The sequence below is a fragment of the Aulonocara sp. 'chitande type north' Nkhata Bay genome, linkage group LG19 (assembly GCF_057382095.1).
Source record: "Aulonocara sp. 'chitande type north' Nkhata Bay isolate Kocher_YH1m ecotype deep benthic linkage group LG19, A_spYH_male_GT1.1, whole genome shotgun sequence".
NCBI lineage: Eukaryota > Metazoa > Chordata > Actinopteri > Cichliformes > Cichlidae > Aulonocara > Aulonocara sp. 'chitande type north' Nkhata Bay.
In genome coordinates this window covers 6,788,200-6,814,036 of record NC_141362.1, presented here as the reverse complement: position 1 = coordinate 6,814,036, position 25,837 = coordinate 6,788,200, and the positions used below count along the sequence as shown (strand labels likewise).

General features: G+C 38.6%; 1 protein-coding gene across 1 annotated transcript in view; it reads right to left on the bottom strand.

Moving 5' to 3' along the window:
• Positions 1–24,432, bottom strand: part of syne2b (spectrin repeat containing, nuclear envelope 2b) — a 140,125-nt gene extending 115,693 nt beyond the window's left edge. Inside the window, exons 1-17 of the mRNA XM_086274697.1 lie at positions 24,330–24,432; positions 16,053–16,114; positions 12,452–12,547; positions 12,282–12,359; positions 12,007–12,099; positions 11,653–11,855; positions 10,287–10,486; positions 8,625–8,725; positions 7,643–7,732; positions 6,543–6,656; positions 2,943–3,080; positions 2,511–2,675; positions 2,245–2,357; positions 1,817–1,985; positions 802–898; positions 488–681; positions 91–255 (exon numbers count right to left, since the gene is read on the bottom strand). Coding sequence (XP_086130823.1) covers positions 91–255; positions 488–681; positions 802–898; positions 1,817–1,985; positions 2,245–2,357; positions 2,511–2,675; positions 2,943–3,080; positions 6,543–6,656; positions 7,643–7,732; positions 8,625–8,725; positions 10,287–10,486; positions 11,653–11,855; positions 12,007–12,099; positions 12,282–12,359; positions 12,452–12,547; positions 16,053–16,114; positions 24,330–24,417 — 2,166 coding nt within the window. The 5' untranslated portion in view covers positions 24,418–24,432. The remainder of the gene's footprint in view (positions 1–90; positions 256–487; positions 682–801; positions 899–1,816; positions 1,986–2,244; positions 2,358–2,510; positions 2,676–2,942; positions 3,081–6,542; positions 6,657–7,642; positions 7,733–8,624; positions 8,726–10,286; positions 10,487–11,652; positions 11,856–12,006; positions 12,100–12,281; positions 12,360–12,451; positions 12,548–16,052; positions 16,115–24,329) is intronic.
• Between the last annotated feature and the right edge of the window lie 1,405 nt (positions 24,433–25,837).

Sequence of the window (25,837 nt, the reverse complement as noted above, 5' to 3'; positions counted from 1 at the left end):
TTGAGTGTTCAAACATTTCCAAATTCTTTGTCATTAAGGTGTTTTAGAATCTAAGCACACAAATCGGGTTTTCCTTGATCTTTGACTCACCAAAGTGTTTTTCTTGACAAACTCAGCCCACTGCATGTTGACTTTTCGAAGCTCCTCTGCCAGGCTCCTGCAGGTCTGAGGATCTGTTGACTCAATCAGGAAGTTCCCCACTTCATTCAGGTGGGCCTGATGAGATCCCCACTCAGCCATGGATGCGGAGGTCAGCTTAATAGAAATTTTTGTAAATAAAATGGCAAATACTAAAATATATCATCTATAAGGATAATGTAGACATTATTTTATTTAGATGTTATTATTGCAGACTTTTTACTTGACTTGTTATTCCAAGTCATAACAGACTGATCCCCTATTACAAAGCAAGTTATACTAGCTTGTTTATGACATATTTATTATCATAGAGCAATACAGTTATAATACTTTAATGAGTTAATCATACCTCAGGTCTGTGGCTGTGTGTTGCAGAGCACTGTTCAAGCCAAGCCTGCAGGGAACTAAGGGAGTCGCTGTACAAGTCCCAGGCAGACAGAACCCGTCCCATTGTGCTTTTCACTGTGGTCACGTCCTCTAAAACAACAGCAGTGTCCTCCTCCAGCTGCTTCACCTGCTGACTGACATGCTGATAATCTGAAGCTATGGAGCAAAGAAATAATATGAACTAAAATAATACACTTTTACTCTAATGGGGAATCAAAAACATTAATATAAATGAAGAAATACAAAATATCTGTTACAGAGTATCACAGTACTTACCAAGGGCAGATTTGCTTGAATATTTCTCGGAAATCTGCTTCAGCTTACGAATAGCTGTTTCCAACATGGAAGGCAGCTCTTGTGTGTATACGAGTTCCTGAGTTTAAAAAAATGAATACAAATTAATACTGTCAGTCAACACTAACATCCATGCCCTTTACACAGTAGAAGGAACATTTTTGGATAAACTAGTGAAGAAGTTAGAGGAAAAACTCTGAATAAAATTCACCACTAGAACCAGAGGGAAAACCCTGATAAAAAAACTATTTACAATAGCCCATTTTGGACATCTTCACTGTATATCACAGACTGTATATACAAGATGGACACACCCAACATGACACATCCATTGGTTTCCAAAGTTCCAGTGTCAGGCCTTGAGATGAGAATTTTCACTGATGCTTTCTTGACATGTCAAAACCAAATTTGAGACACCGATGGGCACGTCCCATGTTCAGTAGTGATTTGCGAATCACATCGCCTGCAATAAAACACACCCTACCCTAATTTATGATTATAGTATTCATTATGACTTCATACTACCACTTGAGATCACAACTGAAGTATTTACCGAGGTTGTAGAGCATAGGTATCAAGGGCCATTTTCCTATGAACCTCCATTGTTTGCGAACACAGAAGGCGCCCCCTGCTAGCCTTTAGATAAAATGCATATTTAAGGAACTTCCTCACTGGCTTCACACCTGGAAGCTTTGTCCGTCTTATATATAGTGTGTCTTGTATATTAAGATACTATGTGCAGAATCTGTTTGTCTTAGCTGCATCCTGGTTAGAATTTCTATTATGTGGCCTTACATAGATATATAGATATTGTCCAAATTTATAATTATACCCCAAGAAAGATTAGTAACTCCAACAACAGAAATTACTGTACTGCTCAGATAAACATATACATATATATACAAAGAAAGAACAAAAAGGTGTTAAGAAGCATCGACACACCCCCAAGTATTAAATTGTGTTTTGAAAATACAAAGACTAAACAAAGATTACTCACATGCCACTCTTGCAGCAACACCCTGACTGCCTCTGAGGAGATATAAGGTCTCTTCCAGACACGAAGCTTGGTCCTGATCTGCCCCAACAGATCCAAAACAGTGTGGCGATGCTCTCTGTACTCTAGCTTGATCCCATGATACTTGGCAGTCACTCTGACGCTGGTAAATCTGATGAAGATGCCAACAGAACGTTAAATAGAAACTAAAAAATAAAACCACATCAACTTCAGAAAGTAAATTATCACTTTATAAGATGCTTTTCTCAGTTTAAGCAGTGATCTTGATTACATCCAGTCCCAGGTCAGGACAGCACAAGTCCTTCTATGACTTTCAGCTTAAACTAAGAAATTCATTCATATACTCTTCAAAAGTATATCCAGTTTGTGCATGCATACATTACACAGGCCACTGGAGAAAGTACCCTCACCTCCTCTTGAGCTCATCCATCTTGTCAGTAGGAATCATCATGTTTCCGTACTCATCTATGTTCTGGAAGGACTGGAAGGTCTTCACGTGCTGTGGCATCTCCTCCAGGCAAGCCTACAGCAACAACGAGCAGAGACAGCATGCACATATATATTTATATGCTTGCAAACATTTACATTTCACTGTCTACAAAGAGCCGGGGAAACCAGTTTTTGCTAAGATCAGCAACATTGTTTCCCAGTACATCTTAAAGTTGGAAATGATTACTTTGAGCAGTTCGTGTTTCTCCCTCGCTTCATCAGCAGCACGGCCGTGGTCTTGAGGGTTGCCATCTTCCTCAGCCAAAGCCTCCTCTGTTCTCAAAAGCCAGCGGGCTACTGTGTCCAAGGGGGTTGGAAGACTCATATCTAAAGCAACTTTGTACTCACGGAGCTAGATGAACACACAGAGAAAAGGAAGTCACAAGTAAAGTAAATGTCTTCGAATTGCAGTGAACAAATACACAAATATGTACAAATATACAAGCATTTACAGACAAATATAACACATCAGCCGTAAAGTAACAGATTAGGGTGTTTAAGAGTCTGTGTTGCTATGGTGCTGTAGTGTTATATTAGTACAGTACAGTATTATGACTATAGATCATATTTATACATTTATAAGGTTCTCTAGTCTGATTAAAAAATAACAAAAACTAACCTTTTCTGTGAGAGCATCCCACGCCTCTCTAAGAGTCCGTTGCTCATCGCTCAGTTTTGGGGTTCGTCTCATGGCCGTCAACAAAGGCATGATGGGCCGTCGTTGCTCATTAAAGGACACCAGAAAGGTCTGAAATACCTGAGGGAAGGAAAATACTTTTTTAGTGACAAATTTATAACGTGAAGTCAGTTTATAACATTAAACGCTGTGCCAAAACGTAGACAGGGATAGCTCAGTAGGTAGAGTGGTGGCCCCATGATCGGAAGGTCGGGGGTTCGATTCCCCTGAACAGCTTCCCTGAGGTACCCCTGAGCAAGGTACCGTCCCTACACACTGCTCCCCGGGCGCCCAGTGGCTGCCCACTGCTTCACTGAGTAAATGGGTTAAATGCAGAGAGGGATTTTCCCCACGGGGACCAATAAAGTACACTTTCTTCTTCTTCTAGACGTTTCATAATTTTATTACAATATGATGTAAACGAACACATGACAAAGAAAAAAAAGATAAAAAGTCCTTGGCTCACAAAAGGAATTATTAATGCTTGCAAAAAGAAAAACAATCTGTATAAACAGTTCATCAAAGTAAAAACAAAAGAAGTGGAACAAAGATATAAAGCATATAGAAATAAATTGACTGATATTATAAGAACGAGCAAACAACTTTATTATAGAAGAAGATTATATGAAAATAAAAAGAATATAAAAGGAACTTGGGATGTGTTAAACAACTTAATTAAACAAGGATCTTCTGGAACATCATATCCTGAATATTTTACTGATGCAAATGGTGAAAATCACAACATGAGTAATATTGTCGATGGGTTCAATAAATTCTTCATAAATGTTGGCCCTGAACTAGCAGCAGACATCCCGTGTCATAAAAATGAAAATATCAGTAATATAAAATCAAATCCCTTTTCACTGTTCCTCTCAGCTACAAATGAGCAAGAAGTAATAAATATCACATTAAAATGTAAAAGTAAGTCTTCAATGGATTATCATGACATAAATATGTCTGTAGTTAAACAGGTTATTCTGAATATTGCTAGTCCCTTAACATATATCTGTAATTTATCATTTCAGTCCGGTTGTTTTCCAAAAAAAATGAAAATTGCGAAAGTAATACCACTATATAAAAGTAATGACAAACACAGTTTTACCAATTATAGGCCTATTTCTCTACTGCCTCAATTCTCAAAAATTCTAGAAAAACTTTTTAATTCAAGATTAGAAAAATTCCTTGAAAAACATCAAATAATAAATGTTGGTCAGTATGGTTTCAGAACGCAAAGAACCACTTCAATGGCGATAATTGAGGCAGTAGAAGAAATTACTGATACACTGGATAAAAATAAATATGCAGTTGGTATTTTTGTTGATCTCAAAAAGGCCTTCGACACAATCAATCACTCAATATTATTGGATAAATTGGAAAGATATGGTATTCGAGGGAAAGCTGGTAACTGGTTAAAAAGTTACCTAACGGGTCGGGAACAATATGTTAGCATAGGGCATTACCACTCAGAGAAACTTGGTATTACATGTGGTGTTCCCCAAGGGTCAGTGTTGGGACCAAAACTTTTCAATGTATACATAAATGATATTTTTGATGTTTCTCAAGTACTTAAACTCATACTGTTCGCAGATGACACCAACATATTTTTCAGTAGCGATGATTATACTGATCTTGTAATGACCGTAAACAGGGAGCTAAAATTAATAAAAAAATGGATGGATATAAATAAATTATCATTAAATATAAATAAAACTAAAGCAATGTTTTTTGGTAATTTAAAATATAATGTAGAATTACCAATTATCATTGAAGGTGTACCAATTGATAATGTGAGTGAAAACAAATTTTTGGGAGTCGTAATTGATAACAAAATTTCATGGAAACCCCACGTCAGACACATAAAAACCAAAATTTCCAGAAGCCTCGCAGTTTTGAACAAAGTGAAACCATACCTTGATAAAGATGCACTTCGTACTCTGTACTGTACCCTGGTTCTTCCATATCTTACATATTGTGTGGAAGTGTGGGGAAACACATATAAAAATACAACTAATCCATTAGGCACAGTACAGAAACGAGCACTGCGTATTATTCACAAGGCTGGTTATCTAGATCATACTCACAAACTCTTTCTTCAGGCAAAGTTACTTAAATTCCAGGATCTGGTTAATTACAATACATCCATAATTTTGTATAAAGCTTTTACTAAACTTTTACCGGCAAATTTACAAACTAGATTTGAAATTCGAGAAAAGGTTTATAATGTGAGAGGCTTTGGAGAATTCAAATTACCCAGAACTCGAACAACCCGTAAAGGTTTTTGTGTGTCTGTATGTGGTGTGAAAATCTGGAACAGTCTGAGTTTACAATTGAAACAATGCAAAAATATTCATAGATTTAAATTTCTCTACAAACAATTGGTCTGGTCACAGTATACTCAATGATGCTTTTAGTGTGCTCTGTAATGTCTGTCCTCTTACCATTGCTGGTATGGATTCCAAAAGAAAAAAAAAAGAAAAAAGTGTGCGTATGTATGTACATATATGTACATGTGTGTGTAGATATATATGTATGTATATGTATGTGTGTTTGTTACTTGTAGTTATTACTGCCTGTTACCTGTGGTAATGCAATTTATAATTTATATATTCTGTATTCAGTTATGAAGGCTCTAATTGTTGTTTGCGAGCTGCCGTTTAGATGCTTGTATGTGCCCGGGGCTGTTGATGGGTCTGTATGCAATGATGGGCGTAGCTGCGGGAAGTTTATTGTTTTTTTTGTTGATGAGTGAGTATAGGGGTGGGATTTAATAAGTTTTCTTCGTCCCACTCCTTTTTCAGGCAATTTTTGTTTTTTGTTTTGTGCATTTTATGTTCAATATAGGTATTTGTTGTGCCTGAAAATGAACAAATAAATGAATGAATGAATGAATGATGTCAGCCTATTACGGTGCTACTGTGACAGTGTAGGGCATTGTAATGAAAAAATAAAAAGTGTGTTGTATAACTCTTTCCATCTGATATATTAGATCAATATGGTTTCTTGAAAGTGAAGTTGAATCTCAACTATGCTCTTGGGCGCTAACAATGAAGGTTAAAGTCAAATGCTTAGGAATGATCAGGACCCTGACCCGAGTTTCACCAAAAGAAAATCAGCTCGAGCTGTTATTGGCATCTACAATCACACAAAATTTGAAAATGATTCTTGAAAAATGTGAACACTAGCCTGTGTTCACAGTTTGTTTCGTATGTTTATCTGGTAACAAACAGATAAACAAATGAAACTGATAGCATACTCCTTCCCTTCAGGGGGAGAACTAAAGAGAGAGAAAAAAATTACAACTGCTTAACACTGTTGTGCAAAACAGGATCAGGTTGTTGGGAAGAAGAATTAAAATGTTTTATTAACCAAATTCAGTTTTAACTAAGATCTGTGTTATACAGACAGTGCTTATTGTGCCTGTAATTACATCATAGGCCTGTTAAAATAATACCGGGGCCTCTGAATGTGCCAGACATTTACCTAATTTGTGCACTGATACTTAAAAATGCAACACATCCTGATGAGCTCTTGCTAGAAACATACATTATATCTTTCTGAGTAGCTTTCTCCTTCTGTGGAGTCCCATCCCTCCAGCAGCTCATCATAGGCCTGAACCAGCCAGCATGTCATTTCCTGTGCCTTACGGTCAGGTGTCACCTGGAAAGACACAATAAAAATTGAGTGGGTGAGGATGATCAAGTGATTCCAGAATTAAGTTTTACGTGATAATAATGTGGTCATAATGTGAGTGTAATGTAAAGTAAAAAGCAACACCAATCACCAGACACGTTACAGAAAGCTGAATGATAGCGCTAACTAAGTTGATTTTAAGCAGCGCACATACATAAGTTTGTTTTGGCTCCTTGGTTGTTCTTTGAAAATTCATATGAATATAGCAACATGTCACTTTGAAGGAGGCTGCCACCTTTACTGTTCACCTCTTCTCCTGTAAAAGCAGATCACCATCCTGTCATGCAGATCCTGTGGTGTGTAGTGTCTAGGGAACATAGCGTAGTACTGCTAAATTTGATTTGTTTCACTTATATACGCTTAAAGTTTAGTATTGTTAATGCATTTTCAGCTTTCTTTGTGAAATTCCAACAAACTAACTCACTCATATTCCTACAATCTCCCACTCCCACAGCAGAATCAAAAAGCAAAACACAATAGTTAAAAATAGAAAATATCTTAAGATGTCAAATGTCTACAGCAGCTACACTTTAACGTGGTGATATCCTGTCAGAAACCAAAGCTGACAGGTATTTTTATCTGATCTATCGTGAGGCGATTCCAGTACTGCTGCACCACCCCATGAGCGCTTTATTCTTCTCATGGGAGGCAAGAGAAAAACACCCTTGCTGTGGCTTTGGATCCTTTCCCAGAGAACAGGGCAAACTCGTTCAGTGTTGCATGATCAGTCCTGCCTTTAACCACCATGTGATTCGAAGGTAACTTTGGCTCGGAGCAGCTTAGTTTTAAACAGCAGTGTGTTAAGCATCCTCAGAATAAACAACCCCCCTGACGTGTCGTTACTAGATATAAACATCAGCAATAAAATCCATCGTTACTTGCGGGTACTACAAAGGGATTGTGCAGCTGATTGACATTGTGCTGTGATGATTGGTTGTGATGATTGGGTGTACCTGGCGGAGAGGTGAAGCAGAAATAGCAGGGGTGTAGTGGATAGGCAGGTTGATAGGAGAAGGACTTTTAGAAGGAGTCAAATATTGTGTCTAAGGAGGAAAAGGGGAAGGGGAAAGGAGAGGAAATAAGAGGAGAGAAGGGAAAAGACAAGAGAGAAGTGGTCTTCTCAAACACATCAAATACATTTAGCTGACCTCAACTGAATGCACACACGATATTTGATTTCAGTGTAAGAAGAACAGAAAGTCTTATTTATTCTTAACAGTTATAACTGCATTAACCACGTGTGTTCTGGCTGATTTACAATAAAGCATGGAATGAAACATGAACAGATATATAAGAGTTACATTCTGTAGCAGCGTTTGCAGGGCATAAGGTGGCAGAGTGGTATCATAGATGAGCACATGATAGTGTGCCATTCAGAACAATACATTAATTGTTTGAATGGAAAACACACAAGCTGAACAAGGGGAACCAGCCACTGATGACCAGATTACTGTTTGAACATGTCTGTAATTATGTCCACAAATAAGGAAAAACTTTAACTGCACCGATTATTTTGAACAGCTGCCAAAGAAAAAGAGCACAGAAGCCTGATTTAGACTTAGATCTAGGTTTAGATATCTGGGATTAAAAATACCCAATTTTGTTGAAATAAACACTACATGTAAACTTTTACTTATTTGCATTCTTTACTTAAAAATAGGTGTAGTTTGGGTTTGTTTTGCGCTGAGCTAATGCAGTTATAATGCAATTCAAATATATATATATAGAGTGTATTCTGCACCACTGGTTTAGATTGAGATCAGCATTACCACATGTTGACTTGGCACACAAAAGTAGGACTAGATTAGTAAAGGAGAAGTCTAAACTCTACCTGAACTGATTCTTAGACTTAAGGACTACACTAACAACTTTTCTGCAAATGTTTCTGCAGCGTAACCTGATGCCCTGTGTCGAATATAATAAACTCATACAGACCTGCATTTCTTCTTCTGGCACTGGCAGGTCCCTGGAGTACTGAAGGAACTGAGCCACATAAGTCATGATGGACTTCTCATCGGGGTCCCGAACGTCCACATCTGCATCAACATCAGAGTGCTCCATGATCAACTCCACATTGCAACACTACTTTGACATGTTTAGACTAACATCTGAGTGTGTTCTTGAAGCAGGTGGAGTTTAATACTGGAAGCTGAGGAATGGAGGTGTAACTCTTCTGTCTTAGAAACATGAAAGTCTGCTATTAAAGTAACAGGCAGAGCAGATGAAACAAATGAGGGTTTTATGTAAGGCTGAAGCAAACAAGCAGCAAGTGAGTCAGCAGACCGTCAGATCATCTTGCCTTTAGGCAAGCTGGGTATGGCTACACTCTGCATGCAGTTGCAAACGTGTAAACAGCAACACATTCTTTGCTGCTAGATATCTATGTGAGAAAAATATTTAATAAATCTGATCATGAAAAGAGTGTTTGTTGCAGGCGAAAAGGAGCAGAGAAATAAGCAACTGAGTGACCCAAAGGGAAAAAGCATAGCTTTCCTATAAAACTGATTAAGAAATCCTGTGCAACACATTGCCAAAGTGTGTGTCACTACTGATGATAAAACCATCATTGAGCAATCAATACTGGATATTTTCCCATACTTGGAGTTCTGGGTTGTTTTTAACAAACTTATAACAATACATTTTTTTTATAATTATTGTGATTTTCTAAGTTTTTTTTTTTTTTTTTAAAGTAATATATACGTAAAAATGCAATTAAACTTTTTTGGTTTAGCAACTTATTACAACTGTCGGGTGTAATGCGTCCCAATGCAATGGATTAATGTAATCACATTACATTTTTCAGTAATGTTGTAACGTAGGGCATAACTGTGCTGAATTCAGTAATTACATTATAGCTATGATTGTGTCACCGCCTGTGTTAAAAGGTTCATCAGTTACAAACTGATTTGCCAGAACAAGACTATCATACGTAGCCAGCATTTTATTTATATAGTGCCAAATCACAACAACAGTCATTTCAAGGCATTTTATATTGAAAGGTAAAGACCTTACAATAATATCTTCATTGTCAAAAACCCAGAATAATGTTAAAGCTGAGCACATGCTGACCCCAGCCAACAGGCCAGACCCCGGATTTCAACAGCTGACAAAGACAGTGATCAGCAGTCAGGCTGCAGCTTCTGTTTCTACAGCAGAATCAGTACGGTTCCCTTAATGTCTCCCTCGGACTGGGATTCATCTTTGCTTTGTGTTGTCAGTTTTCTGTTTATATTTAAAGACTAAAAGAAAGAACGTTTGTGTGTCTTCATTAGGATTTGTGTTGGTAGCCTATAGGTTTATATGCCTTTTGCTGGTAATTATGTGAAGATTTCAGGTCAATTTACTGACTAAGGCAAAAGTAAAGTAAAAAAATAGTTAAAAGTAGCGTAATGAATTACTTTCTCTGGGGAGTAACGTATTTTTATTACTTTTAAGAAAAGTAATGAGTGATAGAAAGTGCTTAAAGACACACAACAAAGCATTGAATGCATAGGAGAATGTGCTTGTATAAGTGTGTTCTATAAGTAGCACTCTTGTTGCCATTTCGTATCTGTTGTCATAAAGTGCATTTTGAACTAATCGAGTTCTTCCCCTCACCATCAGGCTCCAGCAGTCGGGGGATCCTCAGCTCTTTCTCTGCAATACGGAAGGCTTCCTCCAGGTTCTGTTTGTTGCTTCTCGTTCTGGCCTTGGATAGGTCCACCAGGTCAGGCCGCAGAGCATACAGGATAGCCAGGAAAACCACTCCACTCCTCCAGCTAGCCTTGAAGTCTTTTACGTTTACTGAACAGCCAGCTCTGAAGGAAAGAAATAATTTTATTACTATTGTAATAAATGCACTTCATAATACTTCCATGTCATAAAGTACAGACTGGCACGAGTTCAAGTTCAGCAGTTCAAGTTCAGCAAAGTAACAAAAGATTAAATCGAACAAGAAACAGTAAGATTAAAAGATAAAATGCAACCAAAGATCAGAAAATACATTTTTATACAAGAAATGTGTTCACAAACATTTATTTCATTTAAAAAAATACATATTTACGACCTATTTACAATAAAAATGTGTGAAAATGTATTTACATTGATATTATTCATCATCTCCAGTCCTATGTGACTCCTTCTGTCTGAGTCTTCGCGTATGGAACCCACAGTACTGGGTCAAGGAAGACTTTAATGTATAAAATATACATATACAGTAAATGTGTTCAGTTTTTTCATGCAGTCTTTATGCTGTTACATAGCCATTGCTCTTTCAAGGCAAAAGCACCAGGATTCTGTAATATTTTGAGCATTTAGAAATAAATACAGAGACTGGATATGTAACAACGAATCAATGTCCCACTCTTCACATAGTAAAGTCCTGATCTGGATTTGGTCTTCAGCCCAGACCTGGAAATGAGTAATAATTCCCAAATGAGGATACATCACTCACACATCATACACTTGGCTCACAGATGATAAGGGGCTATGATCTACCAATATATGTGACTCTATTGTGTTAGTAGACCTTTCTGCACTGAATCATACTTCTTATTAATCTCTGGCTCAATTCCACAGCATGTCTTTGTCCTGTCTTCCTTCTCTCACCCCAACCGGTCGTGGCAGATGGCCCCGCCCCTCCCTGAGCCTGGTTCTGCTGGAGGTTTCTTCCTGTTAAAAGGGAGTTTTTCCTTCCCACTGTCACCAAAGTGCTTGCTCATAGGGGGTCATATGATTGTTGGGTTTTTCTCTCTGTCTATTATTGTAGGGTCTACCTCACAATATAAAGCGCCTTGAGGCAACTGTTGTTGTGATTTAGCGTTGTATAAATAAAACTGATTCAAATTGAATTACATCAGTGTAACCCATAATTTCACTACACATGTACGGTGACAATAAATGTGTATTCTATTTTAAAAACGCTGCAAAATACATTAAGACGCCTGTTTGCCAAATATTACCATTCCCTTGATCAAGTGCTTACTTGTGGCACTGCTCCCGGACCCACAGCAACAGTGCTTTCTTGGCAGAGACTCTAAAACGATGATGTAGTGGTGAGCCTCTGGGAGGAACTGGACTGCTGCTAGCCGAGTGGCTTGAGAAGGTGGAGCGCGTGTCAAGACTGGCCAAAGACTCCATAGAGGACTGACGGGAGTCAAAGGTGAGGGAGCTCGCCAGCTCTTCGATCTAAAATAACCAAACGCCAGTTTGAGTTTTACACGATAGATTTACATTTGGCATTTAGCATGAGGAAATAAAAACCTCATCAAAACCAAAGTAATAAGCAATGCACAACAAAATGGACAACAACAGAAAAGGGGAAGAAAAACAATCTTACATGATACTGAAGAATGATAGTCCATATAAGGCCCAGGATGATGGATGGTTTTCCATCAATAATGTCAGGAATGTGTATGTTAACTAGCTTTATCTGGGGAAAAGGAAAACTGTTTAGAGTTTTTCACAGATATTAGAATCAAAATCTAAACATGAAAGTCTGATGGGGAAAAAAAGTGTTTGTGTAATCTTTAATTTATTTTTGTTCAATACCAACAATACAGTTTTCCGAATAAAGTTGGTGGTAATATTAAGCCCCTTTAAAAGATTGTTTACCGATTTCTTCTTAAGAAAGGAGAGAGCCTTCTCGATGTTGCTCCTGTGCTGAAACATTCCCCTGCCTCTCTCCCGACTCTGAAAACCACAAAAAGGTGAATCACTCAGATCACAAAAGTTCTTAGCTGTTGGTTGGAAAGCATGAAGCATTAAGGTAAAACTGGACTTACGATGTGCAAGCCACTCATCACCTCCAGCAGGTCCAGCAGTTTGGAGCCATCACGGAAATCATTGAACAGATCTACAACCATGCACGGTGGCCTCCTCTGTCACAAATATACATTTTGTTTATGTTATTTTACAGCAAGTTTCTAGCCAAGTATCTTCCAAATCACCTCTTACTCAGAGAAAGTTATGTATGAAAATATGTTGGTAACACAGAAATCACAGGAATTTGGAAATTATTTCAGGGATGATGCTTCTTAGAAATTATGTAAAATGTTGATGACAAAAATTTACAAAATGGGCAGTGACGTGTGCAGATAACACATGTAACTGGTGGAGACCAGTTTTGTAATTTTGCGTGACTATATAACTTTATAGCATGACGCAGTTTTCGAGGCATTAAAGCCAAACAAATTAGTTAAAGTTTAAAGAAAAGACAGCTGTTTGTTGATTTCTTAGAAGCTGACATTTTGAGCATGGGGACGTTTCTCTAGATAATGATGTGTACTGTATTTGCATAGTCATAGTCATGGGCATTATTATTGATAAAATCTTACAGATACACTTAACAGGTTTAATAAAGAAACAATGAATGGCATTAATAGCAAACACTGTACAGTGGATCTGGCAAGTATTCACAGGATTCCACATTTTTTCATGTTCCAGTCTTATTCCAAACTGTAAGAAATTCATTTTTCACCTTGAAATTGTACAGAATACTTCATAGTGACAAAGAGAGTTTGTTTTAAATTCTTGCAAAGGTATTACAAATAAAAACCAAAGAAGGGGTTAGATCTGGATTCTTGATGGGGCACTCAAGGTCATTCACAGAGATTCCCAAAGCCACTCCTTTGACATCTTGGCTTATGTGCTTAGGGTTGCTGTCCTGTTGGAAGAACTTTTGCCACAGTCTGAGGTCCAGAGCGCTCTGGAGCAGGTTATGAGCTAGGATGTCTCTGCACATTTCTTCATTTATCCCTCAACCCTGACTGGGTTTCTAGTTCCAGCTCCAAACAACATCCCAACAGTATGATGGGTCCACCACCATGTTTGACTGTAGGAATGGTATTGGTCAGGTGATGAGTGCTGACTGCTTTCCTCCAGACATGCCGTTTGGCATTCAGGCCAGTTAGCTCATTCTTTATTTCATTAGACCACAGAATTTAGTTTCTCATGGTTTGGTGGTTCCAAACTTGGAGCCCACTGTGCTCACTGGAACCTTCAGTGCTGCCAAAATTTTCTGTACCCTTCCCCAGATCTGTGGCTCAATACAATCCTGTCTGGGAGAACTATAGAGAATTCCTTGAACTTCAGGGCTTGGTTTGTATTTTGACATGCACTGTCATGCATTCTAAATCACGTCCACTGACTTCATCAACTGCATTTACCACACGTGGACTCCAATCAAGTTGTAGAAACATCTGACAGATAATCAGTGGAAGCAGGATGCATCTAAGGTCAATTTAGAGCGTCACGGCTCGTTTGCTTGTTTTGTTTGTTTGTTTGTTTGTTTGTTTGTTTTTTAATTGCAATAATTTTAAGCAAACGTTTTTACTTTGTCATTATGGGGTATTATGTGTTAAAGGCGTTAACATTAAAAATAAGTCAAGCGCTGTCAGTACGTTCCAGATGTGCAGATCCACATTCTGTGAGAACACTGGCAACACGTTTAGGCAAGTGAGATAATGTTATGTTCTAAATTGTGTGACAGTGTTCAGTATGAATGTGATATAACAACACACAATAAACTGTACAACTGTGTTTACTGACAACAATGTCAATAAAAACATCCAGGATTACCGTCAGGGATCCTGGGTCTGAGCGACCCAGGATCCCTGAGCAGTTATGGACTAATATTATAATATATATTTTGTATTGCTGTCCCTCGTTATCCCTGCTTGTGTGTGTGTGTGTATGTGTTTCTGCGGGCGCCTTCAGGCCTGGTGGGTGTGGCCCTGCTGGCGGACTGGCCACACCCGAAGCCACACACCTGCTGCTGATCAGGCCTCGTCGGGGGAGCTACTTAAGAGAGTCTTGGAGCTCCCACCGACGTGGGATCATTCCATGAAACTCCACGTTAGTCCATCCAGTTGAACTGAGTTAGTGTGTGTATGCCCGCGGTTATATGTGTCCTGACGGCTGCGTCTATTGTGTCCCCAGGAGAAGTGTGGAGCGCCAGACAGCAGCCAGCACGAGGGGTGCTGAGACACGGGAGCGGAGAGCACTGAGACACGGACTATTCACGGAAAGACACGACACGGGAGTCAGGGAAAGCACGGGGATTTATTGTTGTTTTGTACCATACACTGTAAATAAACACACTGTTTGTACATAGAGCACCGCGCCTGGGTCCTCCTTCCCCACGCCTCCCACGGTTTGCCATGCCAAACCGTGACAATTTCATGGATTACTGACTACCTGACAGGCTGCAGTATTTTCCTAGCTACAGTAAACCAGATGATTGATTGAATGTCATACATAATTCTAATTTCCATTCCCAAACCAATGCCCTGTGTCATGTAGATCAAGTCATAATTGACTTGCTAATAACTGACTTTCTATTATGTACTCCGATCCCGGCATAAAAGGTCACTTTTGAATTTCTAGGAGGACACAAAAGTTTCTGCACCAAATAGTATTCACACGTGATACACATGTGCATGGTTGTAATGTGAGGTATAATGTGACCAGCCCCAAAAGGATCAACAACTATTTCCACCATTTAGCTTACTGGCAAAGTTCCCACCATGCCGGACCTTTGGTTGGGTGGATTAGGTGGGTGTGTTTGGTGGGCCGTCTGTTGCTGTCTGTCTGTGTGCTGTGAACCTTGCTCCTTAATGCTATATTTGTGTATGCAGCCACCACTCTACTGTCCTCCACTGTGATATTTACAGCTGACCTTCACTATGAAGCAGAAAGAGTCTGTCTCTGCTGAGTCATGTCAGGGGACAGAACCTTTACACAATGCATGTGTTTGACAGCTTTCCTATAACATCTCGCCTCCTTGAAAAGTTTCAGAAGATGCTTGCAGTGGAAGTATAATGATTTGATTTTAGCAACTCTTGGACAACTTTTGTCCATGGTGGATCTTTGTCATGAATAAGCTGAAAGTTTACTGAAAGCGAGCCATTTTACTGCTACTTGTGCTTTTCTTTCCATGACAGTTGAAGGGTGCAGTACTGACAAGGTCACTTTGCTGTCAGGAACGTGCACTTCATATATTATCCATGCAGTATGGAAAAATATGTCTTTTCAAAGGAAATGCACATGACTAAAACTAGCTGCATGGTACTACGTAAAACACAAATACTAATATAAAGGAATCATAATCTTTAAAAGTCATTAGTGAGAACAATATTCAGGACTTTTCATGTTTTCTGCTTCTTCTTTTAGTCTGACAAAGCTAATTATGTGAGAGTGACCAATGGACTCACTGTGTATAAAGTTTTGGGAAAGCATTTTATGTTTGCATGTTACAGTAGACAAATTCTTCAACACGCTGCAGTAGTTTTATGCATGGTTTCTTTCTATTGTGTGCTTGTATCCAGCACACAGTAGAAAGTAAGTTCATCCTTCACACATACTGTTCACACATTTAGGCCTCACCTTTGCCAGCTGAGCATTGACCCAGTTGGTGAAGGTCCTCTTCTGAATCTGTTCTTGTTCCACTGTAGGAAAGGAAGAATCACTGCATTAACTTAGACATTTAAACAACAAATCACAAAAGCATCATATCTTGGGAAAGGGAGCCATAATGCTCCCCACGAACTGTTTAGACTGAGAGAAAATGAGAGTTGGCACAGTTCCTTGGACTGCTAATATTATAGGTCTCTTTGGTTAAGAGAGCATGGGTCAGGTAGAAAGAAAGTTTAAGGCTTTTCAAAAGAAAGTTTTTTGAAAACTCCAGGATCTATATTGTGTTGTTTACTATAGGTTTCTTCAAGCCATGACCACAGGTTTATAGACAGACAGTTAGTTGTTGTCTTGAAGGAGATTAGTCAAATCTGCATAGAAAATAAGTAGGTGCAACGAGAAGCCTATGCTTAGCATCCAAGTGAAACTGAAGGACATGGTATCTTCTCAGCTATAATCCTTTAGAGCACTCTAAGTCTCACTAATTAACACACTGTATCTCTTTTTCTCCAGTTTGTAACAAGTAATTCAGTGTTACACAAACGTATCATACATAGTTCATGTTGTGGTCAAATGTTTTCATCACCTCATCATGGACATGAATGTCATGGTAACTTTGAGCTTTTAATGATTTTGTTTGAATTGTTCTTTTTCCATGGTGGAATGACTGTACATCATACATCTTTATTGACTTTTATAAACCATGAATTGCGTGCACAAGCTTGAATTTGTTTTGGATTTTCCCCACCGGGTCCATGCAGGGTCACAAATATTCAGATAACAACACTAATAATTGGTTACATTTACACCTAGATTGCAAACGTTTGGTTACCATCAACAAGATTCGGACATAACTGATTCTTAGCAGAACTGGCATGTTATTTAAAATGGTTGAGTTCCTGATGTGGAACAGGCTTTTAAGCATAGTGCATAAATTTTCAATACAGTTGAGGTTGGGGCTTTCCACTATTCCAGAAGTATGATGGTGCCATTTCTAAACAACTACAAAGAGCTTAACTCACAAGACCCAAACAGTCATTCTCAGGTAAGAAGAAATTAGTTAGGATTTTCAGAAACAACCCAAGACCCATTAAGGCTTAAGCCTGCCATGAAGTGGAAAGTGCTAGAACTTCAGTATTCCTGTGACAGTGAAGGCAAGTTTTATATCACCATAAACTGAGAAGGTGTTGACCAAGAAAGAAAGCCCTGTTTTAAAATCAACACCGTCAAGTTTGACTGAAATTTAGAGCCGCCCAATGTACCAGAACCAGCTGGTTCTGGTACATTGCACACAATCAATTGCATGATGAGAGGCCTACCTCCAAAGCCTTTTGTTTCACCTCATATCAATAGCGAAACAGTTGAAACTTGAAGACAACTGGGCAGTGACAGCAGGACATTGATTGCAAAAACACATCAGAACTGGTTTTGGAATGGATAAAGCAGGTTAACATTACACTTTTGAAATGGTCCCAACCTTGAACATTTCTGCACTATGCTTGAAAACCTGTTCAATATCAGAAAACCAACCAATTTAATTGAACCCTGCCAATTCTACCAAGAAGAGCGGACAGATATCTAGCCTGAATTATGCCAGAAGCCTGTTTATGGCTAGCAAGAGGATCTGGTTAAGGTGTAGCTTGCTAGGAGACATTTATCCAAATATTACTTGAGCTGTTTGTATACTCCAGACTCTGTATGTATACAGACTCCTGTGAACCTGTGTGGATTCAACAAAAAACACACAAAATAAATTTAAAGCTGTCATTACAGTCATTAAAGATGTATGCTGCACAATCATTCCACCATGGAAAAGCAGCAGTTCAAAGAAATCAAATTAATCAAAGCATCAAACTTATGACATTCATGCCCATCATGAGTGTATGAAAACATCTGACCACAACTGAAGGTCCCCCATGAAACAACATAACCGTAAAGGGGGGGGCATAGCAGCCTAAACAGTTTTATCTGAGCCAACCTTGGGGTTTAAACAATCTGCTTTATTCAGCAGAATGAAAAACATTAGCAGTGTGCAATTCATCTAAACAGTAGATTCTAGAAGTTCACCTATTGCGAAATTAACAAGCATTTGCAACTATAAGACTGCTGCATCCTAAAAGCTGTTTATTTCTTTAGGGTACACCCAGATTGCTATGGGAACACTTTTGGCAGTATTATAAACACAAGTATTTGGTTTGTGTGTTGCCTGAACAAGCCACAAACCTCGGAAAATGACTCATCACAAAATGTGTTGCAAAAACTTTTGGGGATTCCTAAAAACATAATCAAGAATCTCACATATACTGTGATCTAAGAATACTGAGTAGTATTTACATTTAACGGAAGAGTATTATATTTTGTATGAATTCCCTTTGTTTTCTTTGTTCTTTTTAAACATACTTTATGAAGTTTGTAGTGCAGTTTGTGGGGGTCAACTTGAAAGAAAGGCAGATATGAAATATAAAATTGAGATCAGAGGTCAAATGTGAGATGATATTTGGATGCATCCCCATTAACCAGTATTATTTCCAAAATGTGGCCAATAAAAACAAAAGCATTGTTTTTATAATATAATTTATTTCCTATATGCCTATACATATAGAAAATGAAATATATACAAACAATGGCAGAAAGAAACAATGCACTGACCAGTTCAGCAACACCAAAAGGCCCCAAAGACCACAGAAGGCAACTAAAGGTTAAACAGCTTCACAACATCCAATCAAGAACAACCAAATGAGAGGAGGACGTCTACAAGGGACACCTTAATGAAGAGAAATGTTGAGGATTTAGAGCAAGGTGCAAACCACTGAATACAGTCAAGACCAAGAAGGCCACGTTAGACTTTGCCATAAAACATTTAAAAGGTTTGGCACAGTTCTGTGAAAGATGAAACCATAGTTGTACCAGAAGGATGGCAAAAGTATTGAGAATGAGAGGAACAGCTCATGATCCAAAGCATACCACATTATCTGTTTAACATGGATGTTTTTGTACCTCTTCAGACTTTGAAATTTGCCTAATTCAGTCTTCTTGCTATTGTTCCTTGTCTTACATTTTCACATACAAACAGCATTTCGGAAACTTTATGAAGGGTTTTACTTGACAACAGTGATGTATTTATTTCCCTGGTGGATAATTAGCTAGCTGAGCTTTCCCAGCTAGCAGTTACAAGATTTTAAGAAAACTTGACCTCTGCCTTTGAGCTTGAGATTCAAACTTGTCTGAGAGTTTTAGTAGATGCACCTATGGTATCAGTTTCAACATGCTACGTTGCCTGGTTCTCAACCTATTGCAGTCATAAAAATGCCTGCAATAGGGGGAATACCTTTTCACAGCACTGTATATTGTATTTGACTGGCTGACAAACTTGATTACTGCTCCTAGAGGAGGGGCTTTCTCCTGCTGTAAGAGCCTGCTATCATGTGCTTTCCTCAATCGAAAGCTTCTTGTTCCCTCAGGGTTAATGTGTCTGCAATTTTGACTACTGAGAGCAGGGCCTCCTCTATCTGCTCTGCATGTGGCAAATAGTGTTTTTAAGGACTACTGCATAATGCACAATGTGGTGCATTTCTGCAGTTTTTCAGACATTTCTAAAGGGATACTGGATAATCAGTCAGTTGTCAGTTTATGAAACAAGTCTCTGATTTAAATTAAGGGACTTGACTGGGGTTTAACAATGGCGCCTGATAAGCTGCCACACCCACCAAGACCATCAGGAGAGTACAATAAGGATTACGTAAATAGTTTTTTTTTAAAATAAGATTTCCTATAAATATTTCATGATTTTATGAGCAATTTGTTATGAATTTGTTAAGAATTAATTGTGCTTTATTTCAGCTGCCAGATAACAGGTGAGGAAAATGCTTTATAGTTTATAATGTTTTTTATGTAGTTAAAATGGGCTTTCAAACCTTCCTTACCTGGAAGGCAATTTTTTTAAGTACATGTAAAAAGGGAGCAAAAGTGTCAGAGTTATCGTTTGAAAATGTGTTTATCACAGATGTTACTTCAGTCCTTCAGGCTAAAAAGCCATTCCAAATAAGGGATTTGAAAGGTTGCTTCCTAAATTGCTAATTTTAGGCCTTCTGGACAGCTTTCATAACCAGCAACTGTACAAATGCAAAGCACTGATAGAAAATGTTACCAACAGAATATCACCGCCCCAAAATTAACGTATACAGTAACTAGTAAAATTAGCAGTAACTACCATAAAATCATCAGGTTGGCTTCTTATTTCGGTTTCAGCTCAGCAAACTTTTTCTTTTTCTTTTCTTTTTTTTGCCTTTTCAAGATGTTAACATTAGCCATCTGCCTTCATGGCTTTGTTGTAGTTTCAGCTACTACAAGTACAATGTTGCTCAGACATTAAATAAAGGTTTAACCTCTGAATAGCAGCCAAGCTTCGGTTTTGTGTTTAATGCGTAATTACATTCTACAGCAGTAGCTCTTCTAAAACGAGACTACTGTAGGTTTTATAAGATCTAAAACTTGCCCCAGTCCTGAGAAGAGAGCGAAGCCTATATATGAATTTGAATACATACATATGCATACTGTATAGGTGAGTTACTATTTACTTCCTACTCAAGACTGGTTTCTTATATTCTGCAGATACTGGACTATATCTGTAAATCTCCTGGTATAGTTTCTATAAGCAGTCAAACTAGTTCCACATTCAAACGCTGCCTACAGTACAGTGTCTTCACACTAAACTCTGCAGTCACTTTCATTCCACACCAATCAACTTCACTACTAGAAAGACAAATGAAAGCAACTTACCCACAATGTGAGAAGTCATGCTGATTGAGCAGGTAGTGTAGTACTAGTAGTATTAGTAAACTCTGATGTTAAACATCTGTTTAAATCAAATGCATTTTTCCCTTACATGCTTTACCAAACCGATTCAACATTCAACACACCCATTGCTGCAGCAGAAGAGATTATATGAAATATGATATGAAATCCTATTGAAAACAATTCTTGTTTAAACCGTCTACAATTCTTGCCTGCAGGGATGCAGGTGAGTTTAGCTGGGCTCCACCTCTTTTAAATGTGACTCACCGAAATTTCATTCCTGCCCAAACACGACCTGGAACAAGCTAGTTCTCCTGCAGCATCCTAAGTACTTTATGCTGCACAGGCTGGAAAACCTGACTCAAATTCAAGCAAACCAAGCAAAATGGAAGACGAATTTTGGAAGACTAAGTTAATGCAACCCCAACCCCAGTTAGGTAACTGAAATTTAGCCAGTAGGTTACACAGTGCAGCTAAGCAAAAACGAAAGAAAAAAGAGTCACTCATTGACATAAATATGGTGTTAGCAATAGTGTAAATGTGCATGTCAAAATAAACCCAAAACTGCACCCTATTCTATTTGGCAATGCATAAAAAGATGATTAATGTTGTACCGACAACATATTAAAAAGGTATTTAAAGTGACATCACATGTTCTCCCTAAAACAGCCAGTGGGTATATCCACGATGCAGAACACATCGTGCTCAAGTCCCTGAACCCTATGCAAGAAAATATCCTCCCAGACTCAGTTAACAAGTGTTGAATACACCCAACAATCACACATAGCTTGAGCTATTTTTAGTGACATTCTTTTATCATTACACCTTCAAATATACACAAAAAATGACTTTCACACTCTTATTTTACAAGATGGCTTGTCATGGGGGCGTTGGGCTTACATCATTCCTTCTGGACATGGTGTAGCAGCTGGAAACTACATAACTGGAAAAACATTTACAAGGCTTAAAAAAACACAGTGTTCTAAATGTGGGGAGCAAATGAGCTAAAAATAGCTCTGTGAGGAATGAAGTCAGATTGGACCCAATAAGTTAGGAGAGGCAAAAGAACTGAGGTAGGTACAGAGAAAGAACCACATATGAGCATGTTGAAAAGTCCAAAGATCAAGAGTCAAGGAAGATGTAGAGAAAAAAGATCCGAGAGTCACTCATTTTAAAAAATATAAGCTGCAAGAAAGAGAATAAGGAGAGTGGTGGATCAGGACTGAGAGAGGCTATTAAAAAAGGTGAAATAAGGACAGAAAGATTAAGAAAAGTTATGGAAAAATATGAACAACAAGTGTCTTTTTAGATATGTATTACTATACAGAACAAATATGGTTTTGCAAGTCTTGACAGATGTGTGGTTAAAGTGGGCCATTAATTTTTGTGCTGCAGTCTAGCATTGCTTCCAGCTGATGTCATGGAGATACTCTCTCAAAAAAATCACAATATGTAACCTTGTAATCGTGCCAGCATGCTCATAATGCAACACACATCCTTTTTTCATGCTCACGCCTGTTAAGCACTCAAGCAAATGTCAGTAAGTCTTGGTTCTTCAGTAAATGGAATATCCCCAAACGGCTCACATATCACCAAATACACAAACTGCATTTTTGGCACCTGTCAGGTAGAAAATAAAGCATAGCTACATATATGTGTGGTGAAAATTCTAGCTAGTTACAATTGCATTATTGAAAATGGAAGAGGAGATGGAAGAGGTCCTGGGTTCAAATCCTGGATAAACCCCCAAGTTTGCTGGTTTGAGGGACCTGACACATTAATCAGACAGACGCCACTGGGGTCAGAGCTAAAATAGCCTGTTCTTAAATTCTTAAACAAGACTGACCAGGAGGTCGCTGTTGCATTGATAAACCCCGTCTACCAGGAATCTGCAAGACAACACAGGGAGACAAACAGGGCAAAACAACAGGGACTGTCCAATGCACAGGGCCATGACAAGGACAATGGAATGGGAGATAAGGACTTCCTCAGCAAGTGATGTTTGATAAACCTTTGGATGCTTAATAATTCTGGGTCAGTCTAAGCAGGCATCCCTCTCCCCACCCATCTCCCCCAGCTCCTCTCTTCCAGGGTTTCCCTGCCTTGGACATTTCCAAAAGACCTCCTCTAGGAGATACGCCAGAGTCATCCTATTCAGATGCCCAAACCACCTCAACCTCAGAGAGAAAAGACACGGAATAAAGAGCTACAGGCTGGACTTGAACCTGGGGCACTCCTCTCCAGCCACCGAGCTAAAATGGTACTCTGTTCTTGGAATTTTTTTTATCTGATTTTTAAATCTGAAATATGTACATGAAATTATCTGTTTTTCATTTCATGTTGTAAAATGTTTTCACATGGTAATAGGTTTGTGTTATTCAAAGGTAATGGACACTAAGTGCAACCTAAATTGATTGGTTTACAGTCCGGTGAAGTCAAACTCTGGTGCTAATGGTTCCCGTAATGTTAGGTCCAAGGCAGCATTGATAAATTCACATTTAAAATGATGATGCTCTGTCACTTGCCAAGTTCACCTCTGGACTTTTGTTTTCTAAACTGGCAAAGGTCAGACAATGGTCAGCTATGGTAGCTTCTATAATATTTGTTAAGATATCACAGAATGCAGTTGGGCAAATAAGGCTTTGATCACACAAAGAAAACATCTACCTAAGCTTGAAGTACACATTTTTATGTGCCTTATTTGTAAATAAGACATTTCCCAGCTCAGCCACTTCACTTGTTCTTCGGCCCATCCTCCTACCATAAATTGGTAAATGTATATAATAACTTTTTTGTGTTTTGTTCTTTTTTATTCTACAACTTACGTCACAAGCAGATGACTCATTGTTACATTTTTTAAAATCATAAACCAGAGATGAAAAACTTTAAAATGAAGTGGCTCACCAATTGAAAACCAACTTGTAACGACAGTCTCAGTGCAATACTTTGCTTAAGACGTTCATGAATGCCCCGAGATACAGTGAGTTGATGTGCGCGCAGTGTTTATTGCATGCCTGCACCACCCTCCTGCTCTTTCCCTTCAGAAGACTCTTTGCAACATGACTCATGTCTCAAAGTGAACAGCGGATCACTTTCCGTAGATTAAACCAAGCATGACCTCAAAAAGAGTGGTAAAAGTGAAACAAGATGTTGCCCACAGTGGACTGACTGTGACAAGGTCATCAAACTGCTCCCTTGAGTGAGACTGAGGCCAAACAGTTATTATGTTGCCACAGTGACTGAAATCAGGAGGTTTTTTTTCTTTTTACTCTTGCATGACCTCAGACCAGAAACAATGAGCACTTACTCATTTTAGGTAAGAAGCACCACAGTAGTTCCAACAGCCTAAAGCTAGGATTTTTTTTTGAAAAACGCTTTACTCTTGTTCTTGTAGAAAATATTTCATTGTTCAGTCAGAAACATTACACTGTAATCTGTACTGGAAATGAGACTGACCCTGCAGCAGCATGTGAACATTGTCAATATCCAGGGGGATGGTCCCCTGCTCCAACAAAGCATCTCTGGAGTAGAAGTCTGACGACATATTCTCATCCACAGACTCCCGGCAGCATGGCACTGCTCTAAAAAATACAGAGGAAAAAGAAAAGCATCAATATTAGTGCCTAAAAGAACTAAAGACTGAACTATAAAGATCTAAGACTAAAAGATCACACTTTTTCCAGCTGGTGCCAGTCTGAGGAAGCTTGTACCTTACCTTTATAGCCAAAAGTTTCTATATCTAATATACATGTGACCGAAATATTTATAAACAATAAAAAAAATTAAGTCTTATGTATCAGTTGCCACTTTTTGTTGAAACAGTTAATGATAACAGAATGGGGCAGGTCGGACGATTCGTCCCTTTCAGTTAGGTGTAAATCCATTGAGTCATTTATAATACACAAGCAAGGCTGATCAAATAATCATTAAAAAGTAAAAGAGCACCGTTTCCTCACAGCAAGAAGGTCCTGGGTTCAAATCCAGTGGAGTGGCTTATTCTCCCTGTTTCTGTGTGGGTTCTCTCTGGCTTCCTCCCACAGTCCAAAGACATGCTGTTAGTGCGGTTAGGTTAACTGGTGATTCTAAATTGACTATTTGTTGAATATATATATGAATGAGTGTCTGACCAGGGTACGCCCTGTCCATCTGACTTTAGCCCTCCCACAACCCTGAACTGGACAAGTGGATGGATGGATGGATGGACCAAGTTGGAAGAAACAACTGTGTGTTGTTATAAATTGTGTCTCAATCAGTCTGATTGCTGCAAATATACCAATACTCTGTCACTTGCGTGTAGTGCTACATAGTGATTGCAATACCGCTGCCATAAGACATGACAGAAAGGACCACTGATCAGCTACCATGAAAGACTCTCCACCTCTCCTGAGTAATCTGCAGACTTCTCAAGGTAAAGGGATGATTTAGACAGAGAACAACATGTGGAGTTTCACAATGCAGTCTTTTATAAATGAGACCCCAGGACATCTGTTGGATTACTGTGGATACTCAACTTCCATCCATCCAATCGCTAAGACAGCACATAATCGCAGATGGGCTGGAGGCTATCCCCGCTGCCATACAGCAAGAGGCAGGGTACACCATAGAGAGGTTGTAATGATGTTCTCAATCATTTCCAGTCATGTTCGGATAAACAGGCCCGCAGACATCTGTGCATTCAAGCGCTTCTGTTTCAGCAAAAGCGTGTGTGCTGCTTGTTGCTTGAGGCTAATTATTAATGTGCTGTAACTGGTGTACGAGCATGCACCCAAACCCATTCAGACACAGCAGACCTTTAATATTTTGGGATGTGGATACATGTATCCAATAAACATGAATTAGTGGTACAATTATATTTAAGATTGGTTATTATAATAATTATTACTATTTCCAGTATTATAACCATTGCATCAACACAAATAATGATAATGGTGCAGCCAGGAGGTTTGTGTGAACAGAATTATATT